The 23,729-nt window shown below is 43.6% G+C and overlaps 1 protein-coding gene across 2 annotated transcripts in view; it reads left to right on the forward strand.

Moving 5' to 3' along the window:
• GABRA6 (gamma-aminobutyric acid type A receptor subunit alpha6) overlaps positions 1–22,318 on the forward strand; it is a 30,786-nt gene extending 8,468 nt beyond the window's left edge. Inside the window, exons 6-10 of one of the 2 annotated variants that reach the window (XM_053376464.1) lie at positions 1,881–2,024; positions 2,762–2,914; positions 3,610–3,869; positions 18,019–18,282; positions 22,135–22,318. In XM_053376464.1, the coding sequence (XP_053232439.1) occupies positions 1,881–2,024; positions 2,762–2,914; positions 3,610–3,869; positions 18,019–18,282; positions 22,135–22,185 (872 nt within the window). In that variant the 3' untranslated portion in view covers positions 22,186–22,318. The remainder of the gene's footprint in view (positions 1–1,880; positions 2,025–2,761; positions 2,915–3,609; positions 3,870–18,018; positions 18,283–22,134) is intronic. The other variant, XM_053376465.1, reaches the window with a different exon arrangement.
• Positions 22,319–23,729: the final 1,411 nt, after the last annotated feature.

Raw genomic sequence — 23,729 nt, forward strand, 5'->3', positions numbered from 1 at the left:
TTTCTGAGGTACCTTGAGAATAAAATTGAAATGGACACCAACACTGAGACAGGTTCCCAATAAAATGGAGACTTGGTTGGTGGCTGGTTCCCAGGCCCAGAAACTGGGCAAGTTACCTGTTTTGCACAGAGCTGCACTTCCTCTGAAGGAACAGACACATATTCCGGGGGATGCTCTGAGATCCATCACTGTCATTGGAGGCACCAGTGGTCTCTATGGAGAGAAATACATTTTGCTGGCATTGGCTGGTAAGGCAACTGTGGCTTTTCCTGGATAGTCTGGCCAGAATGATCCATCTGCTGGTAACCTCAAGACTGGATTAATGTAAAATGTCAGGTTGCCTTTGAAGTTACTTTGGAACAGCCATAGCTAGGATTGCCACCATGAACATATTGCACCAGTCTTGAAAGAGCTCCATGGATGTTTTTCACATGCTGCTGAGCAAAGTTCAAGCTGCTTGCACTGACTGAAGACAGAGAGTCTTCATTCTATTGACCTGCCTATGAATTAAGATCTATGGAGGAAACTCACCAAACCATTTCTAGACTTCCCTCCCTTCCCATAAGTGGTTGGTGCTGATTCTGCTGAGTTTTTGGCATCAGCTGAATGCCTTTTTTGCGTTGCTATTTTACATTGCTGGTTGCGTGCTAATTTGGATATTTTCCTGCCTGTTGTTGTTTAAACGTGTACGTGATTTTAATGTCAATGTGATGGTAATGGGATTGCTCTGGTAATGAAGAGCGGGTAAGAGAAATATTATAAATAAATAAAACCGTGATGGGGGAATAATAATGCTGTTGTGACTGGCTGCTGTGCTAATCTGGTGTGTGTTTAAATTTTATGCTGTGCCAGGAAGGGGAACCTTTTTCAGCCTGAGGACTGCGTACTGCATTCTGGGCAAGCTGCCAGCGGCAGTGAGACCAGCGGCAGAAGTGGGCAGAACAATTAACGTAAATTTTACCTTTGTAGAATAGGCTAGTTTCTACACCCACTCACATACCCTCATGCATCTCCCATCCAGGCAAACAAGAGGCAGTAGCTGAGTTCATGGGCAGATTTCAGCCTGGCAAAAACACTCAGGGTGCAAAACAGGGTCAGTGAGGGGTGTGGCCTGGGCAGAGTTCCAGGATCCAGGCAGAGAGGCTTGGAGAGCTGCATTCAGTGGCAGAGCTTCATGCTCCGGCACTGGGGGCGGAGAGCAGGCGGGGGTGGGGCTGGCGCACGTCCCAGGGGTGTGACGCGCCGCCTGTGGGGGTGGGACGCCCAGCGCGGGCGGGGGAACAGCCGCGATGGCACCCTGGGGATCGTGCTGCCAGGGGGGGTGCACTCCCCCTGCACTCCTCTTCCTCCGCCAGTGGCTGCATTGTGCCCTGGGCCTGCATTGTACCCCTTGCATTTCACAGCTATTAGGACCTCCTGTCCACAAGTGTGAAAGTTGCACAGAAACTAAAGAGTCGTGCTGGAGAAGCAGAAAACGTTTGCCTTGTTGGCTTTTCCTTCAGCAAATGGAATATGGGGGTGTCCATTTCCCCCATAGATCTAGACTGTGAGATAAGCCTGGAGCAAATCCCTGAGTCTGTTTAACCAGGAGAGTTTGAAATACTTCTTGCATTTTCAATACTCAGACCCTCTAGCCCAAACAGAGAGTCTGCAGAAGCCAAAGTACAGTATTCTCTGGCCATTCTGAACTAGAGCATGTGATGGTTCAATAACAGCAACGGGAACAGTGCATAGAACATAGATCACACCACACAGTGTGCTTCAACAGCAGCGTCTACCAAAGAAGAGATTTGCTGCTTATTTTGGCACTCGGAGTTAAGTATAATTAGCACATGACAACCCCCCTCCTCTCTCTCTTTCTCTCTCCCTGCCTGACTCAGACGCCTATCCTAAAAGTGAGATTATTTACACCTGGAAAAAAGGACCATTGTATTCGGTGGAAATTCCACAAGAATCTTCCAGTCTTCTCCAGTATGATCTTATAGGGCAAACAGTCTCTAGTGAAACAATAAAATCCAATACAGGTAAGATCACATCTGCATGCAGAGTGCCAACATTAGCATATGACCTCTGAGATTTTCAACATGGTACTTTTTACACTCTCACAGTGTGACTTGTCTATGTGTCCAATGGCACGCTTGCTCCAACTGCTAGTCCTTTGATAATGAATCTATTGCTGGGAGTTCTGATTGCTCCTCCCAGTTCCAGGCCAGCTCTCTTTGCTGCCATGCAGAAGGCGGTTATAGGCTGAGGTGCAAAGGCAAGGAAGCGGGTGTGTTATGGGACTCTGAATCCACACTTTGCCTCAAAGCTTCCTAGGCAAAACTATTTTATACCATTTTATTCACAAGGTTTATATACAGCAGGAACACTTGAGAAATACAAGATGTTGTCTTGGGTGTAAAATTCAGCTTCCTGTGCTCTCTTTCATCACCCCCCCACAAAAAAATTGTTTAGTCCATATGGTTGTGAAGTTATCCCTGGAAGTTTGTGGACAATGTCTGTTGAAAGCTGAGAAGCCTAGCATTTCAAAGGGACGTGGACAAGGCCTCCCTAATATAAAGTAAAACCAGAATTAATTGAAAAATACGGGGGAAATGCGAAAGGGTAGAATATGTTGCAGATGCAGCTTTTCCTGATAACAGAATAGTTATTTTTTAATGATGAGTACACACAGCCCTCCCTATGTGTTTATTTAAGACATTCCAAGATTCTCTAATACATGGACAAAGATAATGCTGATATACTTGTTTCCTAACAGGTGAATACGTAATAATGACTGTTTATTTCCACTTACAAAGGAAGATGGGCTACTTCATGATTCAGATATATACTCCCTGCATCATGACAGTCATCCTCTCTCAGGTGTCTTTCTGGATTAATAAGGAGTCTGTTCCAGCTAGGACAGTTTTTGGTATGCTGGTACTATCATCTCTGCCCGAAACCACTCTGCATCATTCCATTTATCCACCATTTTTCATTGCTTTGTGTGTTTCTCATAGGCGAGTATTCACTTCAGGTACTCTATTTTCATCTGCAAAGGAAAATAGGCTACTATCTCATTCAGACATACATCCCCTGCATTATGACTGTAATCCTATCCCAAGTTGTGTTTTGGATCAACAAAGAAGCCGTCCCAGCAAGAACTGTGGCTGGTATTCATGCTTTCTTCTCATGACCTTCATTTGCTCGTTGCTTCGTTCGTTCAGGGTATTGTACTGCGATAGAGATTAGCATTGTTTTTAATTAAAGAATGTGACAGAGGAAAACTATGTGTTGAGGATTTACCTGGGGGTAAGTGCCACTGAATCTTCTGTGTAGTCATGGATCTAACTGAACTCTTGCTGGGGAGATGGTTTCTAAACTTCCATAGGATCTCATTGCAAGCCTGTAGCTCTGCAGCTCTAGGAATTGAGTGTCACTGAACGCTTCTCTGCTCCTGCCAGTGGAAATGAATAGTACTTGCTGTGGCTTCTAGCTCAGGCTGTAAATCTGTTTATTGGGTACATGGCAGTTACACAAAGAGAAGTTGGTGTGTGCAGAGCTTGGAAGCCTGAAAAAGGATACATGCAGAGGCCTAACAGCTTCCTTGTCACCCTTATTTTGCAGGGATCACCACTGTCCTCACAATGACTACGTTGAGCATCAGCGCCCGCCACTCTTTGCCCAAGGTGTCTTATGCTACTGCCATGGATTGGTTCATTGCTGTGTGCTTTGCCTTTGTCTTCTCTGCACTTATCGAGTTTGCAGCTGTCAACTACTTTACCAATCTTCAGACTCAGAGAGCAATGAAGAAGGCAGCCAGGGCAGCCGCACTAGCAGCCGCGCTCTCAGCAGCTACCGTACCGGCGGAGGACGAGATAGTCTCGGTAATTGCTCACATTTCTGATAATAAGCATCGTATAGGAAGAGACAGCCAAAGTAGTGAATGCCAAACAATTGAACAATATTAAAGTGATCTTAGTCTGGGAGAGGTTGCATAATCAAATCGCATCATCAATGCAGGAGCTGAGTAAGTTGTTTCCCCAAACTTTTAAAAGTGAAAGCGTAGGGATTATTTTGTGTGTGTATTTATATATATGACTGTATTCCATATCCATTTTATCAGAATATTAATTTTCAGCCTATCCAGTTTGCACGGCAGGAAATATTGCCAGGCAAATTTCTCCAGCGCTTTCTGTGTCACTGGCATGGAAAGCAGTGCAGTATACCCTTCAAGGGGATGTGCACACGCCATATATTCTTGGATCAGTTTGTAACTGGCATTCTTTATGTGGGTCATTGCGGGGGGGGGGGGAGAGAAGGGGGGATTAGACTTTACAGAAACTTGGCATCTTCCCATACGCTTGGCTGTCTTGGATACAGCCCAGCAAAAGTTATGGAATGGCTAGAATCTCACAGTGCCCAAGTCACATGAGATATTAAATGGCTTTACTTCATAGAAGAAAAAGCTGCTGAGCTGGTAATTCCAAACATCTTATGTTTCTATCATGATAGCAATGCAATTTAAGAGCTGCTTGGCAGATGCAGCAGTGAGAGAGACCCTTCTGGGCAAAGTCCCACTCCTCTCTTTGATTCCTCAATGCCCTCATGGTTCAGAGATTCCCTAGATGGCCCCAAGATACTTCTTAACTTCCTTCCCTGTCTCCTCACTGGTATTCCTACCTTTTTTTTGCCCAACCCTGCTCATCTGCATCAGCAGCCCAGCACAGAGAAATTAAGCACGTGAAGCTTTTCCCATCCCTTCTTTCTAATTTAGCTCCTGAACCTCTATGCAGAGTCACAGGGACAGAGCCATCTCCTATGCCCTGTTTCCTCCACATGGATCTGGTACAGGAAGAAGAGTGAGAAAGTCAGCAGTCGACTTCACTGAACAGGGAGCCCGCAGTGTAGGGATGGTGAACTTAGCCTAGAACTGATGGGACCCTGAGTGGGAAAATACCTGGAGGGCCACAGGTTCCCAGCCCTACAGTGGTGGCCTGAGAAATTCTTGCCACACAGATGGAAAGGACAATAGCGCACTGGTAAAACATATGCTAGCTATGCAGAAAGTCCTTTGTTTAATCTTTGGCATCTTCCAATAGGGCTGGGAAAGTCCTACAGACAACAATGAGCTAGATCAGGGATATGGGAACAGCTCATTCATTCATTCATTTCTTATTTATTCCATTTGTTTACCACTCTTCACAACACTGAGTGCAGGTAGTCCATCCAAATGGCCCATGAGGTCATTTCTTGCAAGCCAAACCCACCTGTCACTGAGGTGACACCATCTGACGTTACCTGTAAACAGGGGTGGAACAAGGTGGGGGTGGTGAGGGCGGACTGCCCCGGGTGTCATCAGAGGAGGCAGGCAGGAGGCAGGCAGGCAAACAAGCAGCGGGTGGAGGGAAGGAGAGAAGCAGAAGCTCCCTCAACTCAGGACTCAAACCCTGTAACCCCCCCCAAAAGCTCAACAACTTTGGCCAACCCTCCCCTAAAAAAAGCTGAACAACTCCTGGCAATGACAATGGGTAGATCACAGCTAGTCTTTTTATACTGTGAGTAGATTGCAGTATAAAATGGACGCGGGTGGCGCTGTGGGTTAAACCACAGAGCCTAGGACTTGCTGATCAGAAGGTCAGATATTCGAATCCCTGGGATGGGGTGATCTCCCGTTGCTCGGTCCCTGTTCCTGCCAACCTAGCAGTTCGAAAGCACGTCAAAGTGCAAGTTGATAAATAGGTACCGCTCTGGCGGGAAGGTAAATGGCATTTCCGTGCGCTGCTCTGGTTTGCCAGAAGCGGCTTAGTCATGCTGGCCACATGACCCGGAAGCTGTATGCCTGCTCCCTCGGCCAATAAAGCAAGATGAGCACTGCAACCCCACAGTCGGCCACGACTGGACCTAATGGTCAGGGGTCCCTTTACCTTTACCTTTAGATCGCAGTCTCTTGGGAGTCCAACTAGATTTCAATGTGGGGTGGAGGGTGACAAGAAATTTTCCGCACCTGGTACCACCTGACCTTGCTATGCCACTGCCTGTCAATCATTCCTGCTGATGCAAGTGCTTTGTGTGTCACGGCACATTTCCATGCCTTACTGCAGCACTTCCAGTTGATTGTGGCTTCAGCTGTCACTTGTGTCAGTGGCCTGGCTTAGTATGGCTGCTTTCTGTGTTCATATTAGATCAGGCCCCAGGAAGCTGGAAGATGGCATACATAACCTGTTACAGGTTTTCCCCTTATTTATTTCCTTGGGTAACTTCCTTTAAAGTGGGTTGCTGTGGTGAAGTAAACATAAGGGCTGTTTTACCACATACTGAACTCCATATCGGTTTATGATGCTATTCTATGCTATGATTGGTATATTTTTCCTGGAAGCATTTCCGGAACTTTAAACAATTTTATGTTGGATGGGCAGATGCTTAATGGATACACTTTTCCACACTGCTAACTGTTCCATGCCCTGAAAAACATCTGTTGAATTTTATGCAGGTGCCTAAGGTACAGGAGCTCTACCAGGAAAGGGAGAAATGCTCTTTAATAAACTTGTACCTCCTGTTCCATTAACGTCTGCATGACAGGCAAGCAACTGAGGAGCTGAAGTTTTCCCTGTCATTAAAGGTTCTGTTGTTGAACATTTACTAGTTGTACAGCTGTTCAAAGTACAGGAACCCTGAAAGAAAAAAAAGTCTTCAATGCTTTGACCACATTATGGAGTTGACAGCATAATTCAATTATATTGAATTGATAATAGCCAGATGAATACGGACAGGTTAGGTGAAGGATGGGGGAAACCCTCCACTCCTTCAGATAGTAAAAAGGTAAAGGGACCCCTGACCATTAGATCCAGTCGTGACAGACTCTGGAGTTGTGGCACTCATCTCGCTTTATTGGCTGAGGGAGCCGGCGTACAGCTTCCGGGTCATGTGGCCAGCATGACTAAGCCGCTTCTGGCAAACCAGAGCAGCGCATGGAAATGCCATTTACCTTCCCACCGGAACGGTTCCTATTTATCTACTTGCACTTTGACGTGCTTTCGAACTGCTAGGTTGGCAGGAGCTGGGACCGAGCACCCCCGTCGCGGGGATTCGAACCGCCAACCTTCTGATCGGCAAGTCCTAGGCTCTGTGGTTTAACCTACAGCACCACCCGCATCCCCCTTCAGATATTAGAACACCCCAAAATAAGGTGCTGCTCTTTGGATAACACAGGCTTGGGTGTTTTAAGAACTACTGCTAGTGGGTTGGAGCGTGACTACAGAAATGAATTCCATCCAAGAGGAGTCATTACACTTGGAATGGGATAGTGCTGAGGATATATATCCTACTCCCTACCCCAGTTGCTTTCCCTCTTCATTTATACTCCTGCTGGTAGTCCTGCATGCCAGTTATTCACTGTATAGGCTGCTGAAGTGTAGGAGGTCAGCCATGTGTTTGATGATCAAGCTGTGTAGGTTTTACTAACGCTGATATTATTGTTTAGTCATATCTGCTTGCGGTGGAGAAGGGAGGTGGGTTTAGATTGCACCTTGTGTTCATCTCTTTTATGGACAAAACATTCTTTGTCTTTATGGATGCAGAAAACCAGAAGCAGGCGACATTTCCTCCACCACTCACTGCATCACAATGTTGAGGTGGGAAGAAAAGCTTTACCTGAGTCTCTGCTTGTCAAGGAGGGACACGTGGGTTAAACCACAGAGCCTAGGGCTTGCTGATCAGAAGGTCGGTGGTTTGAATTCCCGTGACGGGGTGAGCTCCTGTTGCTCGGTCCCTGCTCCTGCCAACCTAGTAGTTTGAAAGAACGTCAAAGTGCAAGTAGATAAATAGGTACTGCTCCAGCGGGAAGGTAAAAGGCGTTTCCGTGCACTGCTCTGGTTCGCCAGAAGTGGCTTAGTCATGCTGGCCACATGACCTGGAAGCTGTACGCCGGCTCCCTCGGCCAGTAAAGTGAGATGAGCGCCGCAACCCCAGAGTCAGTCATGACTGGACCAAATGGTCAGAGGTCCCTTTACCTTTTACTGCTTGTTAAATGGCAATTTTTAAAGAACACAAAAAGCAAAGGAAGCCGAACTCTGGTCAGTGTACCACACTCAGGGGCCAGGTTTTTTCACTGATTTCTGCAATCAGCACATTCCAGTGATAAGGCTTTTCCCTGGACTGTGACTTTCCTGCATGTTTGAATGCTTCCCCACCAAAATCTCCCTCACCTGCATTTGGAAAAATGTTAGTAAAAAAGTTAGGCTAAATATTGCTCCCTGGCATGCTGTTTTTCTATGCACGTGTTTTGGAGTTGGTTGCAAGGTGGGGAATATAATGCATGCTTGTGTGTTATTTTCACTGTTGTGGATCCTAGCATGTGCTTTTTTGTATATATTACTTGTCTGAAGAACTGCATTGCTAAAGTGCAGATTTTGAAAGATGGTTGTGTTTTGGTTTGTGAACTTTCTAGATTCTCCTTTAAATGCAAACTGAATCAAATCTCTCCCCCATCCCTACGTGTGATATAACAACGTTGGATTTAGGATGGGATCAAGAGGGACAGAAACCCTACTCAGACATTTGTTCCTCTTCATATAGATATGGAAGTGGGGATGAGCACCTTTACTCCACCTGTTCCATTGCATTTCCGTTCACCCTCCATGAGTTGGAGGGTGATGGTCCATAGCAGGGAGCTTGCTCAACTCCTGCAGACTCCCTGATACACAGTGCTGGTGGCCACCCTCCTACTGTGAATGGCTGGGAATGTGCCAAAGAGGACAGGGCATGAGTGCTCATCCCTGTTCTTCCTCTGTGCGATCAACATTGCATATACAGTCGTACCTTGGATCCTGAATGCCTTGCGAGTCGAACGTTTTGGCTCCCGAACGCTGCAAACCCAGAAGTGAATGTTCCAGTCTGTGAATGTTCTGTGGAACCAGAACGTCCAATGTAACTTCCACAGCTTCCAATTGGCTGCAGGAGCTTCCTGCAGCCAATCAGAAGCTGGGCCTTGGTTTCCGAACGTCTTGGAAGTCGAATGGATTTCCAGAATGGATTCCGTTCAACTTCCTAGGTACCATTGTAGTAACAACTGACTGGAGAGGATAGGGAGATAGCAGGATGCCATAGTTTCTTGAAGGGCTATTATTGCCATTAAAGGTAATGGTAAAGGGACCCCTGACCATTAGGTCCAGCCGTGACTGTCTCTAGGGTTGCGGTGCTCATCTTGCTTTATTGGCCGAGGGAGCCGGTGTACAGCTTCCGGGTCGTGTGGCCAGCATGACTAAGCCGCTTCTGGCAAACCAGAGCAGCGCACGGAAACACCATTTACCTTCCCGCTGGAGTGGTACCTATTTATCTACTTGCACTTTGACGTGCTTTCGAACTGCTAGGTAGGCAGGAGCAGGGACTGAGCAACAGGAGCTCACCCCATCACGGGAATTCAAACCACCGACCTTCTGATCAGCAAGTCCTAGGCTCTGTGGTTTAACCCACAGCGCCACCCGCGTCCCTTCATTATCGCCATTAGGAGTGCTCAAACAAAAGGGAGAGCTGGCATTTTGCTTATAAATATGCCTATGTATTTTAAACACACACACACACACACTTTAAATTAGTGTGGTTGGAAAGATTGCCTTTTGGTGACAACATAACCCCTCTCCCCAAGTTCAAGATCAGCTCGAGAAGCAGGGATAAAGCCTGCCTGCCATCCTGCTGAAGCTGGTTCCAGCTCTGTTGCCAGCTGACGATAGCTGGCAGTGCCTGTAGTTGACAGGGCCTGTACGCCTAAGGCAGCACCTTAATGTTTGCATTTTTCATTGCAATGCCTTATAGACACTTGTAAGAATAAGCGCACATAATAGGCTTGCCAACGCTCAGAAAATGCTATATAGCTTTTAAAAAATGTCATGACATTTGAGAAGGGCTCAGTAGAAATGACTGAAATATCATTTGATTTGTCGGTATCACATTGCCTATTAGGTACACAGCGTAAGAGCAAAATAAGGTTTACAAAAGCAACATGAACCAATGCCAGACAACAGGAGTGGATGGCCCTTTTAATGACTAGGGCTGGATCCTGTGCACATTTATCTGGGAGTGAGATGTGCTGGACTCTGTTTCTGAATTTGTAGGCACACAAATGGAGTGCAACTTAACAGTACTAGCATTATTTGAGTGCCACTTTTCAGAACCGAAGCTCTCCATGAAATGGAGAGTTGAATGGAGTATCCTGGATAAGGGGATGGCTGGCTGACTAGAACACATAAGCAGGAACATTTCAAATTGGAACATTTTTATGTGGTATTATGTAGTTTTATGTAGAAAAACAATGACCAACATGCATGCAGAAGGGTATTGGAGTCTCCATGTGTGATGGTGGTGATTGGCAAAATATTTGCTTGGGCCCTCAACCAAATCTTCTAAAAGGGTATCAAGTAATATCAACTCCTTTGATGCATAATGCTGTAAGTCAAGTACAGCAAGGTCTATTTATGGGGGTTATTTTAATTTTGTATCCCACTTTTGAAGCTCAGGTAGCTTTCATGGTGGCTCTCCTGTTATCCAGAAGCACCACTGTCACAACCCCAACAAGAGAACGTTTGGGAATTCAGAATATATTCACTTTCTATGGACTAAACGTTTTGGCATCAAGAACAGTGAATTACAAAAGGAGAGGTGGAAATATATATATATATATCCCTGTTTGCGGGGATTTTTTAAAAACAAAAACAAACAAACAAATGTTTTCTATTTCATTCTTGCACAATAGATATTTCTGCTTATAATCCGATTTCGATCTGAGCTATGTGTTATAGTTGTAGGAGACTATATTAAAATAGAGCAACAGTGAAAGTAAAGAACATTGAAGGAATATCTCAGTTCCTCTTAGAATTGCAGCACACAGTTCACAGTAATACTGGTAGCAGACAATATACTACATTTAAATTGCTGGATTTGTCCTATATTTACATTCTGTATTTACATTCTCTTTATATATACACATAACAACTCATTAAAAACAAGTAAAACAAGGAACCCAAACCCAGCAAGTGATGCATCAGGTTGACTAGTGTCTGTGCAGATCTTGATCTGTTGCTTCCATGAGACTGCAGTGACATCGGGAGATAATGCATCTTTAAATGGCGCATGGAAAAGCTTTTTACCTGCCAGGATTGTATATATCTCCTGCTGCTAGTGCTACTGACATTAATAGCATCAAGAGACCAAATTGCAGAAGTTTCTTTCCCAAATATAGAAGCAGATAATGGGTAAGAGGGAGAGAGAAAAATGAATGTAGGCTGTCCTTTAATTAATTTAGACTGGAGATTTGAATAGAATTCTGGAACAGGCCTGGATAAAAGAAGAAGATCAACACGTGTTTTATAAATTAGCAGTGCTGTGGGATATTAATGTTGCAATAATAACAATAATATCATTTAAGTGATTGTCTCTCATATTATTAGTCAGTCTTTTATTGCCGGCATGGTTTATTGTTGGGATGACTCTTAATGGAGAGACTTTCCATGGGAGAGGACCCACCTATTGAGAGGCTTTTTGCCAGTTGTAATCTCCAAGTGTGGCTGTCACAATGTGGGAAGTGCTGCTCAGATATTTGGTAAAGGGAGATTCTCTCCTTTTAACCCTCTCTAAGAGCTGGTGCTCAAGGCATTCAATGCACCTGTTTGCCAACAGACTGAGTACACACAAGGAGGCCACACTTTTTCATGCAACACACAATTAAATTATATCTTCAACATAAATCAAGATATAAACTCAGTTCTTCTAAGATACTGTGATTGCCACTAATAGTATGAGACCTGAGACAATTGTGGAGGAATAATCTATCAATGATTATTAGCTACACGACATTAAAAATAGGATTCCTGTATATCTCTGATTACTAAATACTGGAGACCAAGAAGGATATTACCCACCATCCATTGTTTGTGAACTTCCAGACTGCTTGATTAGATTGTGTTCTTGTAATGATATCAATTTCACAGAACTCATGCTGTTTAATGGTAATATTTGTCACCTGCAGCAATTTCCGTTTAACTGAATATGGGTAATATCAGCTTTAGCTATCCATGTATGTGCAGTTATAACAATTGCTGAAGCACAAAGACCTGTGGTCCTATCGCCCTGGAGGCTCCAGGGCTATCATCACACATTGTCCAATCTCAGTGCTGTCTTGTGACATTATACTGCCTGAGGAGGTGCAGCAAATGGCAGCCTCCAAATCGGCCAAAATGCATAGTTACCCAGGCTAGCCAGTCCCTTATTTTCTGTTTCTATTTATTAAATTTGTTTGTCACTTTTCACAAGCAGGACTGCTCCAAGGCAACTTACAGCATAAAATGCATTACAGATGTATAAAACAGGAGTAAAACACAATACCTAAATGATATTAAAAGAACAAATCCTATTCACCTGACTAAAAGATGAACACTAAAAAGGTCAGAAAACAACTCACTACCCTCCCAACCAACCACCAAAGGTGGGAGAATGGAGATAGACTTCAAGGCCTGAGAGCTGGAAGCTCCATTTCATATTATGCCATCACACTAGGAATTCCATTTTTAAAACTGTGAAGCTGATCTGATCAGTCACATGAACCAAAGGAGAGGATTTGCTGTTACGAAGAGAGATTTAGTGAAATATAGGAAGCTTCTTGGGACGCGGGTGGCGCTGTGGGTAAAACCTCAGCGCCTAGGACTTGCCGATCGTTAGGTCGGCGGTTCGAATCCCCGCGGCAGGGTGAGCTCCCGTTGCTCGGTCCCAGTGCCTGCCAACCTAGCAGTTCGAAAGCACCCCCGGGTGTAAGTAGATAAATAGGTACCACTCCAGCGGGAAGGTAAACAGCGTTCTATTGTGCTGCGCTGGCTCGCCAGATGCAGCTTGTCACGCTGGCCACGTGACCCGGAAGTGTCTTCGGACAGCGCTGGCTCCCGGCCTCTTAAGAGAGATGGGCGCACAACCCTAGAGTCGGACACGACTGGCCCGTACCGGCAGGGGTACCTTTAGGAAGCTTCTTAGTATCATAGAATTGGAAGGGACCATGAGGGTCATCTAGTCCAACCCCCTGCAATGCAGGAATCTTTTACCCAACATGGGGCTTGAACCCAGGACCCTAAGATTAAGAGTCTCATGCTCTACTGACTGAGTTATCTTGGACAGTAGGAGTAGCTGAGTGTGAACCGGCAGCCTGTAGACACTGGAGATAAATTGCAGATATATTTTGATCCCAAACTGGGGTCTGGCATCGCAATTGGAACAGGAAGCAGTTCTTGCCGTAAGCTAGTTAAATGGATTAGGAGGTGGGAATTGTATTTTTTGTACATTATTCTTTTAAGAAGAACTGCAAGAATGGGAACTCTATTGGCAATCTATGGCAATTATGCCAAAAGGCTCTTCTAGTGATATATCTGCTTGTTAAATGTGAAGCATGCATATTGAGCAAAGGTAATAATCTGATTTTCTCCCACAATAGCATTACAACATCAAACACCTATATCCTGAATCTAATACATTACAGAGGAAATAAGAGAGGTCCATTTCCTGACTGCCAATTTGATGTTATTGTAATTGATTTCTTTTAACTTTACTGGAGATGCCACTAAGGTACATAATTCGCAGATATATGGAAAGTAGAAATAATAACTATATCGATGTCTTGGTGTAAACTTTTTATGGCATCTAGGAACATAGAGAAGTATTCATTTTATGTGACTGCCTGACTACATGTTGCACTGATAGCAGGAATCAAATATCCATAGCACAAAGCGGACACAATTTGGTGATATTTTAATATGAATACCCCTTGAAAGTATTCCACAGAAATATAGAATGGTAGGTATAAATTGCCTCTTTAAAGTACAGGGTGAATAAATAATACCCTCAAAATAAGTTAGTACAAGTGTTAGCAGAATGCAATGCAATAAAGTATAGTAGCTGCATTTTAAGACCTCAAGCCCCCATCTTCACTCAGACATATCTAAGAAATGTGCTCAAATTTATTGCCCTCTTGGAGAAAGTATTAGCATACTAAGAAGAAATATAAAATCTCATAGAAATTCAAGTTGAGAACACTTAACAGCTAAAACCAACACTAACACCCCAGCTTAACTGCCATGGATGAAAGTAAGGGTCACTATTTATATAATATATGAATTGACCCAGTGTCCATGAGATTTCCTTTCATCCATTAGAAATAATTCCCACTAAGAAACCATCTGTAGTTGCTGTTATGGCACGGGCAGTCTTTGCAATAGAAGTGGATATCCATTCTGAATTTTTGTTGGAACGTGAAAGACTGGGTTTGGTCCAAAGCTTTCCTGCTTATCCTGACATTGTTGACCCCCCTCCCTTCCCCCCTCCATCATAAACAGAACTGGAAGAAGGCCCCAGAATTCTGGGCCTACCTGTGTGTGACATGTGCTGCGATTAGCATGCGGTGTAACTCTGTTCAGAAGGGACAAGGATTCTAATAAGGCAGGCGGCAGCGCTTTCATTCCTTTTGTAAAGCAAAGGCACCTCAAGCCAAATCTGAAAGTGACTGTGACTGAAAGCAGTGGCTCAAAGACTCCATTTATAGAGCAGGATTATTATGATGATTAGTGCAAGTGGACATGGATAACCCTCTTTCTGCTTCTGTGACACATCTGTGGATGATCTCCCCTTTAAATCTGTCTTCGGCTTGCTGTGTAGGAGGGAAAATAGAAAATCAGACATCTGTGTTCCTGATAGGCAGAGCCCCATCGTATATATGTACATGTAGACTTTAGAACCTTCTGCAAAGCATTTCCCCTGCCAGTTATTTGGGTTAATGTGAGTGGCGAAGGAATGACGATTCAAGAAATGGACATTTTAGAATGGGGAGGTGGGGGGGAGCAGGAGTGTCTGAGTTTGTTTGGTCTACAGAAAAGTAGGTCACTAGAAGATCTTCTCTTTCTGAAAATCAAATATGATGGGAGAACACCCAATTATCCCCATCACTGGGGATCCTGTGCATATATCCAAATGTTGTATTTCCATTCCATTTCTGAAAGAGGCCTCTATTAGGAGGTGCTGCCAGTTGCTATTGAAATGGGAACTCTCTCCAATACCTCCCCCCCTTAGCTTAGCTTTTTGGGAGTTTGTCTCAGGATTGGTGGGATATGAAGATATCCTTGTGTTCTCTGTACCTCCTTTTATTATGGCAGTCTGTAGCGCATGAGTGAATATATGTGCAGTGAGAAAGAGGATTGTAGCAGAAGCTCCATCTCTACTTTCAAAAGTGTGAAGGCTTCATGTATGGATAGAGAGGGAGAGACAGACTCTCATGTTCTATATACAGTGGTACCTTGGGTTACAGACACTTCAGGTTACAGACTCTGCTAACCCAGAAATAGTACCTCGGGTTAAGAACTTTGCCTCAGGATGAGAACAGAAATCGCGCGGTGGCAGCGGGAGGCCCCATTAGCTAAAGTGGTACCTCAGGTTAAGAACAGTTTCAGGTTAAGAACGGACCTCCAGAACGAATTAAGTTCTTCACCTGAGGTACCACTGTACCTCTTTATGTGAATATTCTAACCAAAGATGCAATAATACAGTGGATATTTTAGAACAGGGTTGCCTCCTGGATGGCTAATTTGTAACTGTGGAGCCAGTGCTTAAGCACAGCACTTAAGCCAGCCTTCTCTAACCTGGCAAGTGCTTTGGTGTGCTATCAGCCCCTGCTAGTATGTTCCACAGGCAGGGATGAATGGAGTTGGAGTGGACTAGGTAAAGGGACACCATCTTAAGTTGTCAGTGGCATTTGCTGTGTAGCACGGAATGAATCTTTTGCTTTTGCAATGGAAACGCTTGGTGCTATCACTGTATCACACTATCAGATCACTGGCAGGGAACCACAGTGGAGATGAGCTTCATAAGCTTTGCAATATTCTCCCAGGGCCAATTCAGGTAAACAGATCACTTGGTAATAATCCCATCATGTGCCAGCTTTCTCTATCAATGACCATGGCCTGCATATGACAAAGAGGTCTTCCCTGTAGAGATGTGGGCCGTTACTAAGGAAAGCAAGAGACCTGTCTAAGAACAGACCCATTTTTTTTGCTACTGAGACAGCTGCATTAGGTCTTTTGTTTTCCTTTTTCAGTCTCAATTTAAAAATCTGCATACATTTAAATAATTGAAAAGTGTGCTTACATTTAATGCAATTAACATGTTACGTTAATTCTTTTTCCCTGTGGGAAAGTTTGCATCTCTGTTTGGTAATGAGTTTGCCACCATGAGTCTGCACCACAGCCAGCAAAGGCCTAGGAAGATTATTCTGGTTCTGAGATATGTTTGTTAGTGAAGTGGGGGGTTTTGCAGAGGAAAAGCCTATGTGCCTCAATTCCACCCTCAACCTGTCTCCTCCACTGTTCCCCACTTATCCAGTGCTGATTGCTGCATGGTGGGAGAGGGCTTTTCTTATGAAAAGTTCAATATATATATATTTTGTTAACATTTTGCTGCATTAAGTGTGCATTCTGTAGTTGATTTCCTTTGTAATGCTTTATTTTTAAATTGGTAAGATAATATTTTTGTTTCTTGTTAATTATATTGCTTGGAATATTAACTTTATATTTGACTTTCTCCAGTAATGTTTTATTCTGGATTGTTTTATTTCATGTTTTAATGTAGTTTGTAAACCCCTTTGAACTTTTTTCTTAAAAATATAAAGCAGTATAGAAATGATGATAATGATGATGATGATGATAATATATTAATGGAAATAACTATACACTCATATCCAGATTGTATTGACCATTGAAGCATACAACTATCCTTTCTACATCAGTAAAACGTAGAACAAAGTAAATCTTGATGTAATCCTTAAACTGCTGACAGCTGTTTTTTAATAGTGTTTTGTAAAGCCCATGTGCACATCATCAATACAGAGAAAGGGAGAGGGGGATGTCCCAAGAGACGACCAAAGGAACTGAAATCTGTGGCAAACTGTGCAGTTTGCAAATTTTGAAAAGGCAACAGTGGGACAAAGGAGAACCCGGACTGCATTGGCCTCACTTCAGAAATATGATCATATAATCCAGAATCTTGAGAGAAATTTAGATTGGCAAAATTTCCAAAACATTTCTAGTTTATGAAGAACACTTGGCAATGCAGAGCAAAACCAGGTGAAAGCACTTAGCCCAGAACCAGTGTTGGGGCTCCCATTGCTTTGAACCGAAAGCTTCACTCTCCTGCTTGCATCCGTGACTGTATCCCCTCAGTAGTGAGCGTTGAGGCTCCATTTGGTTTCTTCCACTCTTAAATGTGTTTGTCCTCAAGCCTCCCTTGCAGACACTCACGCACAATTATGTATCCTTGCTGGGTGACACACAACATGAAATGACTCTTAAATATATTAGCCCCGAACTGCTGTTGTAAATGCTGCAGGCCATAGCGAGATGTGGAAAACAAAGCCATATAATAATTTGCGTTTGGTAGAGGTGGAAATTGAGAGAGCAAAGTATTCTTCAAGTCCAGAAAGCAGAGGTTGCTAGGAAATTATAGGAGAGGGGGACAGCATATGGAGACCATTTTGGTTCAGTTTTTAAGTGAATGCAATATTTGATGTTTGAATTTGTCCTTGGAAAATTACAGTTTATTAGAGGAAAGTGCAGTTCGCTACAGAAATTAAACAGTTGTTGGCTTTCTTCCAATCTTCCTTTTTTAAACATACACACAACAAAATATGTCGTCTCTGGATTCTTCTATAAGGATGTTTTCTCATTTCATGTCAGAGCATTCCACCAAATATAACCTGCCAACAAAGAATGGAGATCAGAGGGATAAGATGCAGATACATAGATTTCAAGGGTGACAACAATGACTTCCAGTGTTTCTGTGCTTGTTTGTTTCATGTTGATTTTAGAGCAGGCAGTGGCAGCTAGGGGGTGGGAGAATGATTAAAAAATGGAAGAGGGGAAAACAAGAATTTAATATTCTTAAATATTAAGTATGGTGAATAAAACCACAGAGCCGAGTTTCTTGTAAACTATGTCGTAACTGTATTTCTCCTTGTAGCACTCTGACTCCAACTGCAACTTGAAGAAGCGAGTCAACTCTATGACGTCTCAAACAGATCACTCCCTTGAAACAAGCATGTTGTCCAATAGTGCATCTCAAAGTCAACAGACATCTGTTACTACGCCACCGCCACCACCGCCACCACCACTAATTGGAGGCACGAGTAAAATAGATCAGTACTCCAGGATCCTCTTTCCAGTGGCATTTGCAGGATTCAACCTGGTATACTGGGTGGTTTACCTTTCAAAGGACACTATGGAAGTGAGTAGCAGTATTCTCCAGCAATATGAAACCTGAATCTGTATTGAGCTGAATTTAACACTAAAGGAGAAGTTTTTGAATGAATAGCTATACCATGGGCCCACCACATACAAGTACTGTAAGAGTTTGCTTCCAGGGGTCCACGCACAAAGGCCAAATTGCAAAAGTCAGGAACCCCTGGAACTGCCTCCACAAAGTGGACTGCTGCTTACTGTGATCTGAGAAGGTCACGGGAGGCCCCTGAGAGCTTCCCAGAGCCCTCCCTCGACCTTCCCAGACCCCTGTAAGTGAGGAGGTGCCTTCGTTACCAGCCTCAGGGACACTTCCAGAGCCCTCACACCTCCTTCCCAAAGCCTGGCAAGCAAGGAAAACCTGCTGGGTGGATGGAATTAAATAAATGAGAAGTGGAGAACTTTGTCTTGCAGGCTTACTGTAGTTGGTATCTTAAAGTCATGGTCAAGGCCATGACCAAAAGGGATTTACTTTTCATTTTGACGGAGGAAAAAATCAATTCATGAAAAGGGAGGGTGCAAGCATGGATTTTCTTTTTCTATTAAAGTGACTGGGCAAGCTGGCTCCTTCAGGAGTTCCTTCTGCACAGCGGTGTATACACAGTGAGAGAGAGAGAGAGAGAGAGAGAGAGAGAGAGAGAGAGAGAGAGAGAGACAGACAGACAGACAGAGAGAGAGCACTAGAGAATATAGCTTGACTCCTAAGATAAGAAAGTTTCACATTTCTTCTCTCCTGCAACACCCCTGCCAGCCTCTCTATAGGGTCTGGGGCTTCTCCTGAATAATGGGGCATGGGGTGGGGTGGGGTTGTAGGCCAGGGATGGGATACAGAACTTTCCTTCTGTAAACTTCCTCAAGTTAACTCTTCTTTAGGATCCAAGCCAATATGTTTATTTTGTATTTGTTTGTTAAATTTGTATCTTGCCTTTCCACCAAACAGTACTTGAAAGTGGCAAATGATGGCAATACAAATGCAATGGTTGTTCAGAAGTTAAAGCCAGATGAACACCTGGTGGTTTGCTTTGGGAGTCACCAGCTAATCTGACCAGGAGATGGGCTGAATCGGGGTAATCAATGTAGAGCCCTTCAGATGTTGTTGGGTCTCCAAACTTCCATCCAGGCAAGATGGCCAGAGGTCAATGTTTATGGGGGCTGTAGCACAGCAACATCTACAGTGCATCATATTGGCTGCCCCTAGGATGGATAGAACAGTCTGCTGCCTTGAGCCCTCATATGATTACCTTCACCTATGAACTTGTTGATGTCATTTGACTCTTCATATGTGATAATAAAAGCATTAGGAAGCATCCAGTTATATTTGAAAACAGCCTACTAGCTCCACTAGTTGCATTACCCCTGTTCACAAGGAATAAATAATAATAATACCTGGCAATGAAATATTATATTTGGCTGATATGGGGTGGGCATTTTAAAACTGAAAATCTACTTACAGTGAAATTATCTATGAAGCTAAATCATGTTTCCCCACAAACAGGAATAGTGACTCCTGGGGAAATAAGTTGCTTCCTAACTGTATGGTGGTAGCCTAGATCTTCAGGCACAGTAAAAGAATTCAATTTGAGGAGTAATTGGTTGGTTGTGTGGTTTAAGCATCCCACATAGTGTTTCTTCAAGTGTAATTTTTCTGGGGCAAAGTGACAAATTCAAAACACAATCTCCAAGGTAAAATTATAAGCGGAGGTATTTAGACTACAGCACTTTGTGAAAGTCAGGTTTTGCTGCCATGGGGAAATATGGGTTTACCACTGAAATGCTGACAGATGTTTAATTGCAGAAGCATGCCTGGTGATGTTTATAATTTGCAAAATCAAAGTATTAATATCATTGTTTTAAGAGGACAGACATCCCCTTCTACGCAAGATCAATTTGCAATTAATTTAGATGGAATGTTGCAGTACACAGCTTCTCTATCATACGCACATGACTTTGGACGAATGCCATATATTTCGTAGTTTATCTAATGCAAACACGCACTTCTGGTAATCACAGTGGGATTTACCACTCTGCAAACTAGCACAGACAGTCACAAGCCAAGTACAGAGATTGATGGAGTAAGGATTTTCCTTTTCATTCCATTAAAGAAGCTGCCTGTGTGAATGTAGAATTAGGGACAAAAGAACATTAATTTTTGGAAATACCACAAATAGATTCTCTCATGTCAAGAAGATTTGCTACAAAAAAATGTGGACCTAAAATAAAAAAGTTTATAAACATTTTTTTAAATAGACAAATGAATATTTTAGTCTTCAAGCCACCACTCACCCAGGTCTTTAGCTGAGCTTTTAGGATGCCAGGGAATTTCACTATCAGAATGTTTATCAACAGCACAGTTTCAGGGAAAAAAAGCATAAGATTAATGTTTTGCTGAAGATAAACTTCACACTGTAACTGTATGCTTTGTTGGGCGGGAGAGACAGGAGCCCAGGGAGGCAGAGCTGCAATCTGGGGGCTGAGTGGAAAGAGGAATTCAAGAGCAGACAGAAGGGTCAGAAAAGGAAAAATGAAAGATAGGATGGGTAAAAGAGTAAACAGGCTAGATAAAGGATGGTTTGAGAGAACAGGAAGTTATGAGTACAAGGAAAAGTGGGGGGAGAGGGAAAGCCTTACACCGAGGAGGAAGGATATATTATTTAATGTGATGAAAAGAAAAGGAAATTAAGCTTGGGGGGGAAGGTCATGGACCCTGTTGACCAGGAAATCCAATGACACAGGAATAGTAGGAAGCTTTTACACTCTTATTTGAAACAACCAGCCACAGAGCATTGTTAAGTATAAAGTATAAGTATACCTACGGTATATTGTCTAATTTGCAATGATAATGAAATATCTGCTGGGAGGAACGCAGAGAGAAGAAACTACATGGTGCATCTGCAGCAGCACAACTGGACATCTTCATCTGCCCCAGCTGCAACAAAACATGTCTCTTCCACATCGGTCTCTACAGCCACAGCAGGCTCTGCGACCTCCCAACAGCTTGACTTCACCCCCAAAGGCACGCTCCTCCATTTTCTTCCGAGGAAGATGGATGCCAGCACAATGACAATGGAACATATACATTGGTACCTCTGGTTACGAACTTAATTCGTTCCGGAGGTCCGTTCTTAACCTGAAACTGTTCTTAACCTGAGGTACCACTTTAGCTAATGGGGCCTCCCACCACCGCCCCACCGCTGCCGCATGATTTCTGTTATCATCCTGAGGTAAAGTTCTTAACCCAAGGTACTACTTCCGGGTTAGGAGTCTGTAACCTGAAGTGTTTGTAACCTGAGCTGTTTGTAACCCGAGGTACCACTGTATTTGTTTGCTCTTTGTTTCAAAAAGATGAAAAATAAAATAAAATAAAAAGTTGTGTTGAGGTGGAGAACTGGATCTGACTGATGGGCTGGATTCTTGTCTCCCCCACCCCTACCTAATGGGCCATGTTTGACAGGTTGGTGGGGTTGCTCACCTGACATCACTGTGACGTCAGGTGACCTATTTCCCCCATGTGCTTTGAAAACAAGGCATGTGGACAACGGCACAGTTCTTAAAACATTTAAGCATGAACTTCAGAATTATTCACATGTAAGCTTTTATGGAGCTACATTTCAGTTACTAGGCAGGTGGGAGGGGAATGTGTAGAAAAGAAATAGCTAGAGAGTCATTGCCATGCACACTTCATATCGGGCCTTATTGAGTCACATCAGCTACGATTCTTCCATACAATAAGCTGCTGATTTAGGTCTTCTGAGACAAATGAAAATCAATAGCACCCGTGTTGCTGATTGACTGCCCTGTAGGGAGTATTTTACTGAATTTTCCTTTGACTCTTTCCTTTCAGTTTTTTGAACCTACTGCAATGCATCTTCGAAATGACCATCAAACCAACTGATGGCTGCAAACTCAGGTGTGACAAAGGACCAAAAGACTCACCGGGCTAAGTGACTGGTTCTAAAGACAATTGTGGGGCTCTGGTCACTGAATGTAAAATACTTCAGTGTTTGAAGACATCACTATGAACTCTTGGCACAATCCATGTAAAGTATGTACCCCATGGAGGGTGATCACTGGAACAAGTCCTTCTATTGATTCCCTTTGTGTTTTAGCTCGTTCTCTAAATAGCTCAGGGCTGAAGCTTGGGCTTAATTATTCACTTATGCTCAAATTGTTGCTCCCTACAAGGCGCTTTTCTAGGCCATGTATCAAATTGCATAGCATGGTGGTGGAATAATACTGGCACAAACATCAGGATAAGAGGCTGCCACTTAACCAAAAAATTCAGACAAGCACACTTGTAATTAAACTGACCTAAAACCTGATTCTATGAGCACTTACTCATGAGTAAGTCCTGCAGAATTTAGCTTACTCCCTGGTAAATGTGCATAAGACTAGTAAATGTGCACAGGACTGCAGCCTTTGTCCCACCAAGTTAAATGGGAAAACATGAGCTAATGCTGTATTTAAATATTCCAGGGACGGTAGCATTTTTTAACAAAGGAAACCAGACTCAGAATAACACCTTAACATCCTTTATGTACCCTGCTTAAGTCAAGGTCTTTTAGATTTTTTTAAGGTGGTGTATAACTTTTGATAGGGACGCGGGTGGTGCTGGGGGTTAAACCACAGAGCCTAGGGCTTGCCGATCAGAAGGTCGGCAGTTCGAATCCCTGTGACGGGGTGAGCTCCCATTGCTTGGTCCCAGCTCCTGCCAACCTAGCAGTTCAAAAGCACGTCAAAGGGCAAGTAGATAAGTAGGTACCACTCCGGCGGGAAGGTAAACAGCATTTCCATGCACTGCTCTGGTTCGCCAGAAGCGGCTTAGTCATGCTGGCCACATGACCCGGAAGCTGTACACCGGCTCCCTCGGCCAATAAAGCGAGATGAGCGCCGCAACCCCAGAGTCGGCCATGACTGGACCTAATGGTCAGGGGTCCCTTTACCTTTACTTTATAACTTTTGATAAATGAATAAATGAAATTCATAAAAGAGCAGGATCTGCAAGCTTCCTTTCATGCACAACTTGGGGCCAGATGCAACTAAGCTGATGAGCTGGAGCAATCCATATCTGAACGATTTGAAAAGACTTTTTTAAAGCGTTGACCTTAACAAAGAGACAACACTGCCAATGGGGCTCTGCTTCAGGCAGCCAAATGTGCTGGGCTGAAAGGGGTGGGTTGCTTCTCCCTTTTCAGATTTTACTCCTCTTCAACTCCAGTTTAAGCAGGAAGCTTTCTAGAACACAATCCGGAACTGAAGCATGCACATTGTTTTTGAGTCTTCCAGCTCACTTGAACTTTCCCCCCCTTATGTGACACCCACATCTTTGGGGGCAATGTTGTATTGAAGTGCACATGTGCTCCTGCACATTAGTAAAACACTACATAAAAAAGGGATCTTGATACACCAACATATGCCGTCACATAAAGGTTGGTTTTT

The sequence above is a fragment of the Podarcis raffonei genome, chromosome 2 (genome assembly GCF_027172205.1).
Source record: "Podarcis raffonei isolate rPodRaf1 chromosome 2, rPodRaf1.pri, whole genome shotgun sequence".
Lineage (NCBI taxonomy): Eukaryota > Metazoa > Chordata > Lepidosauria > Squamata > Lacertidae > Podarcis > Podarcis raffonei.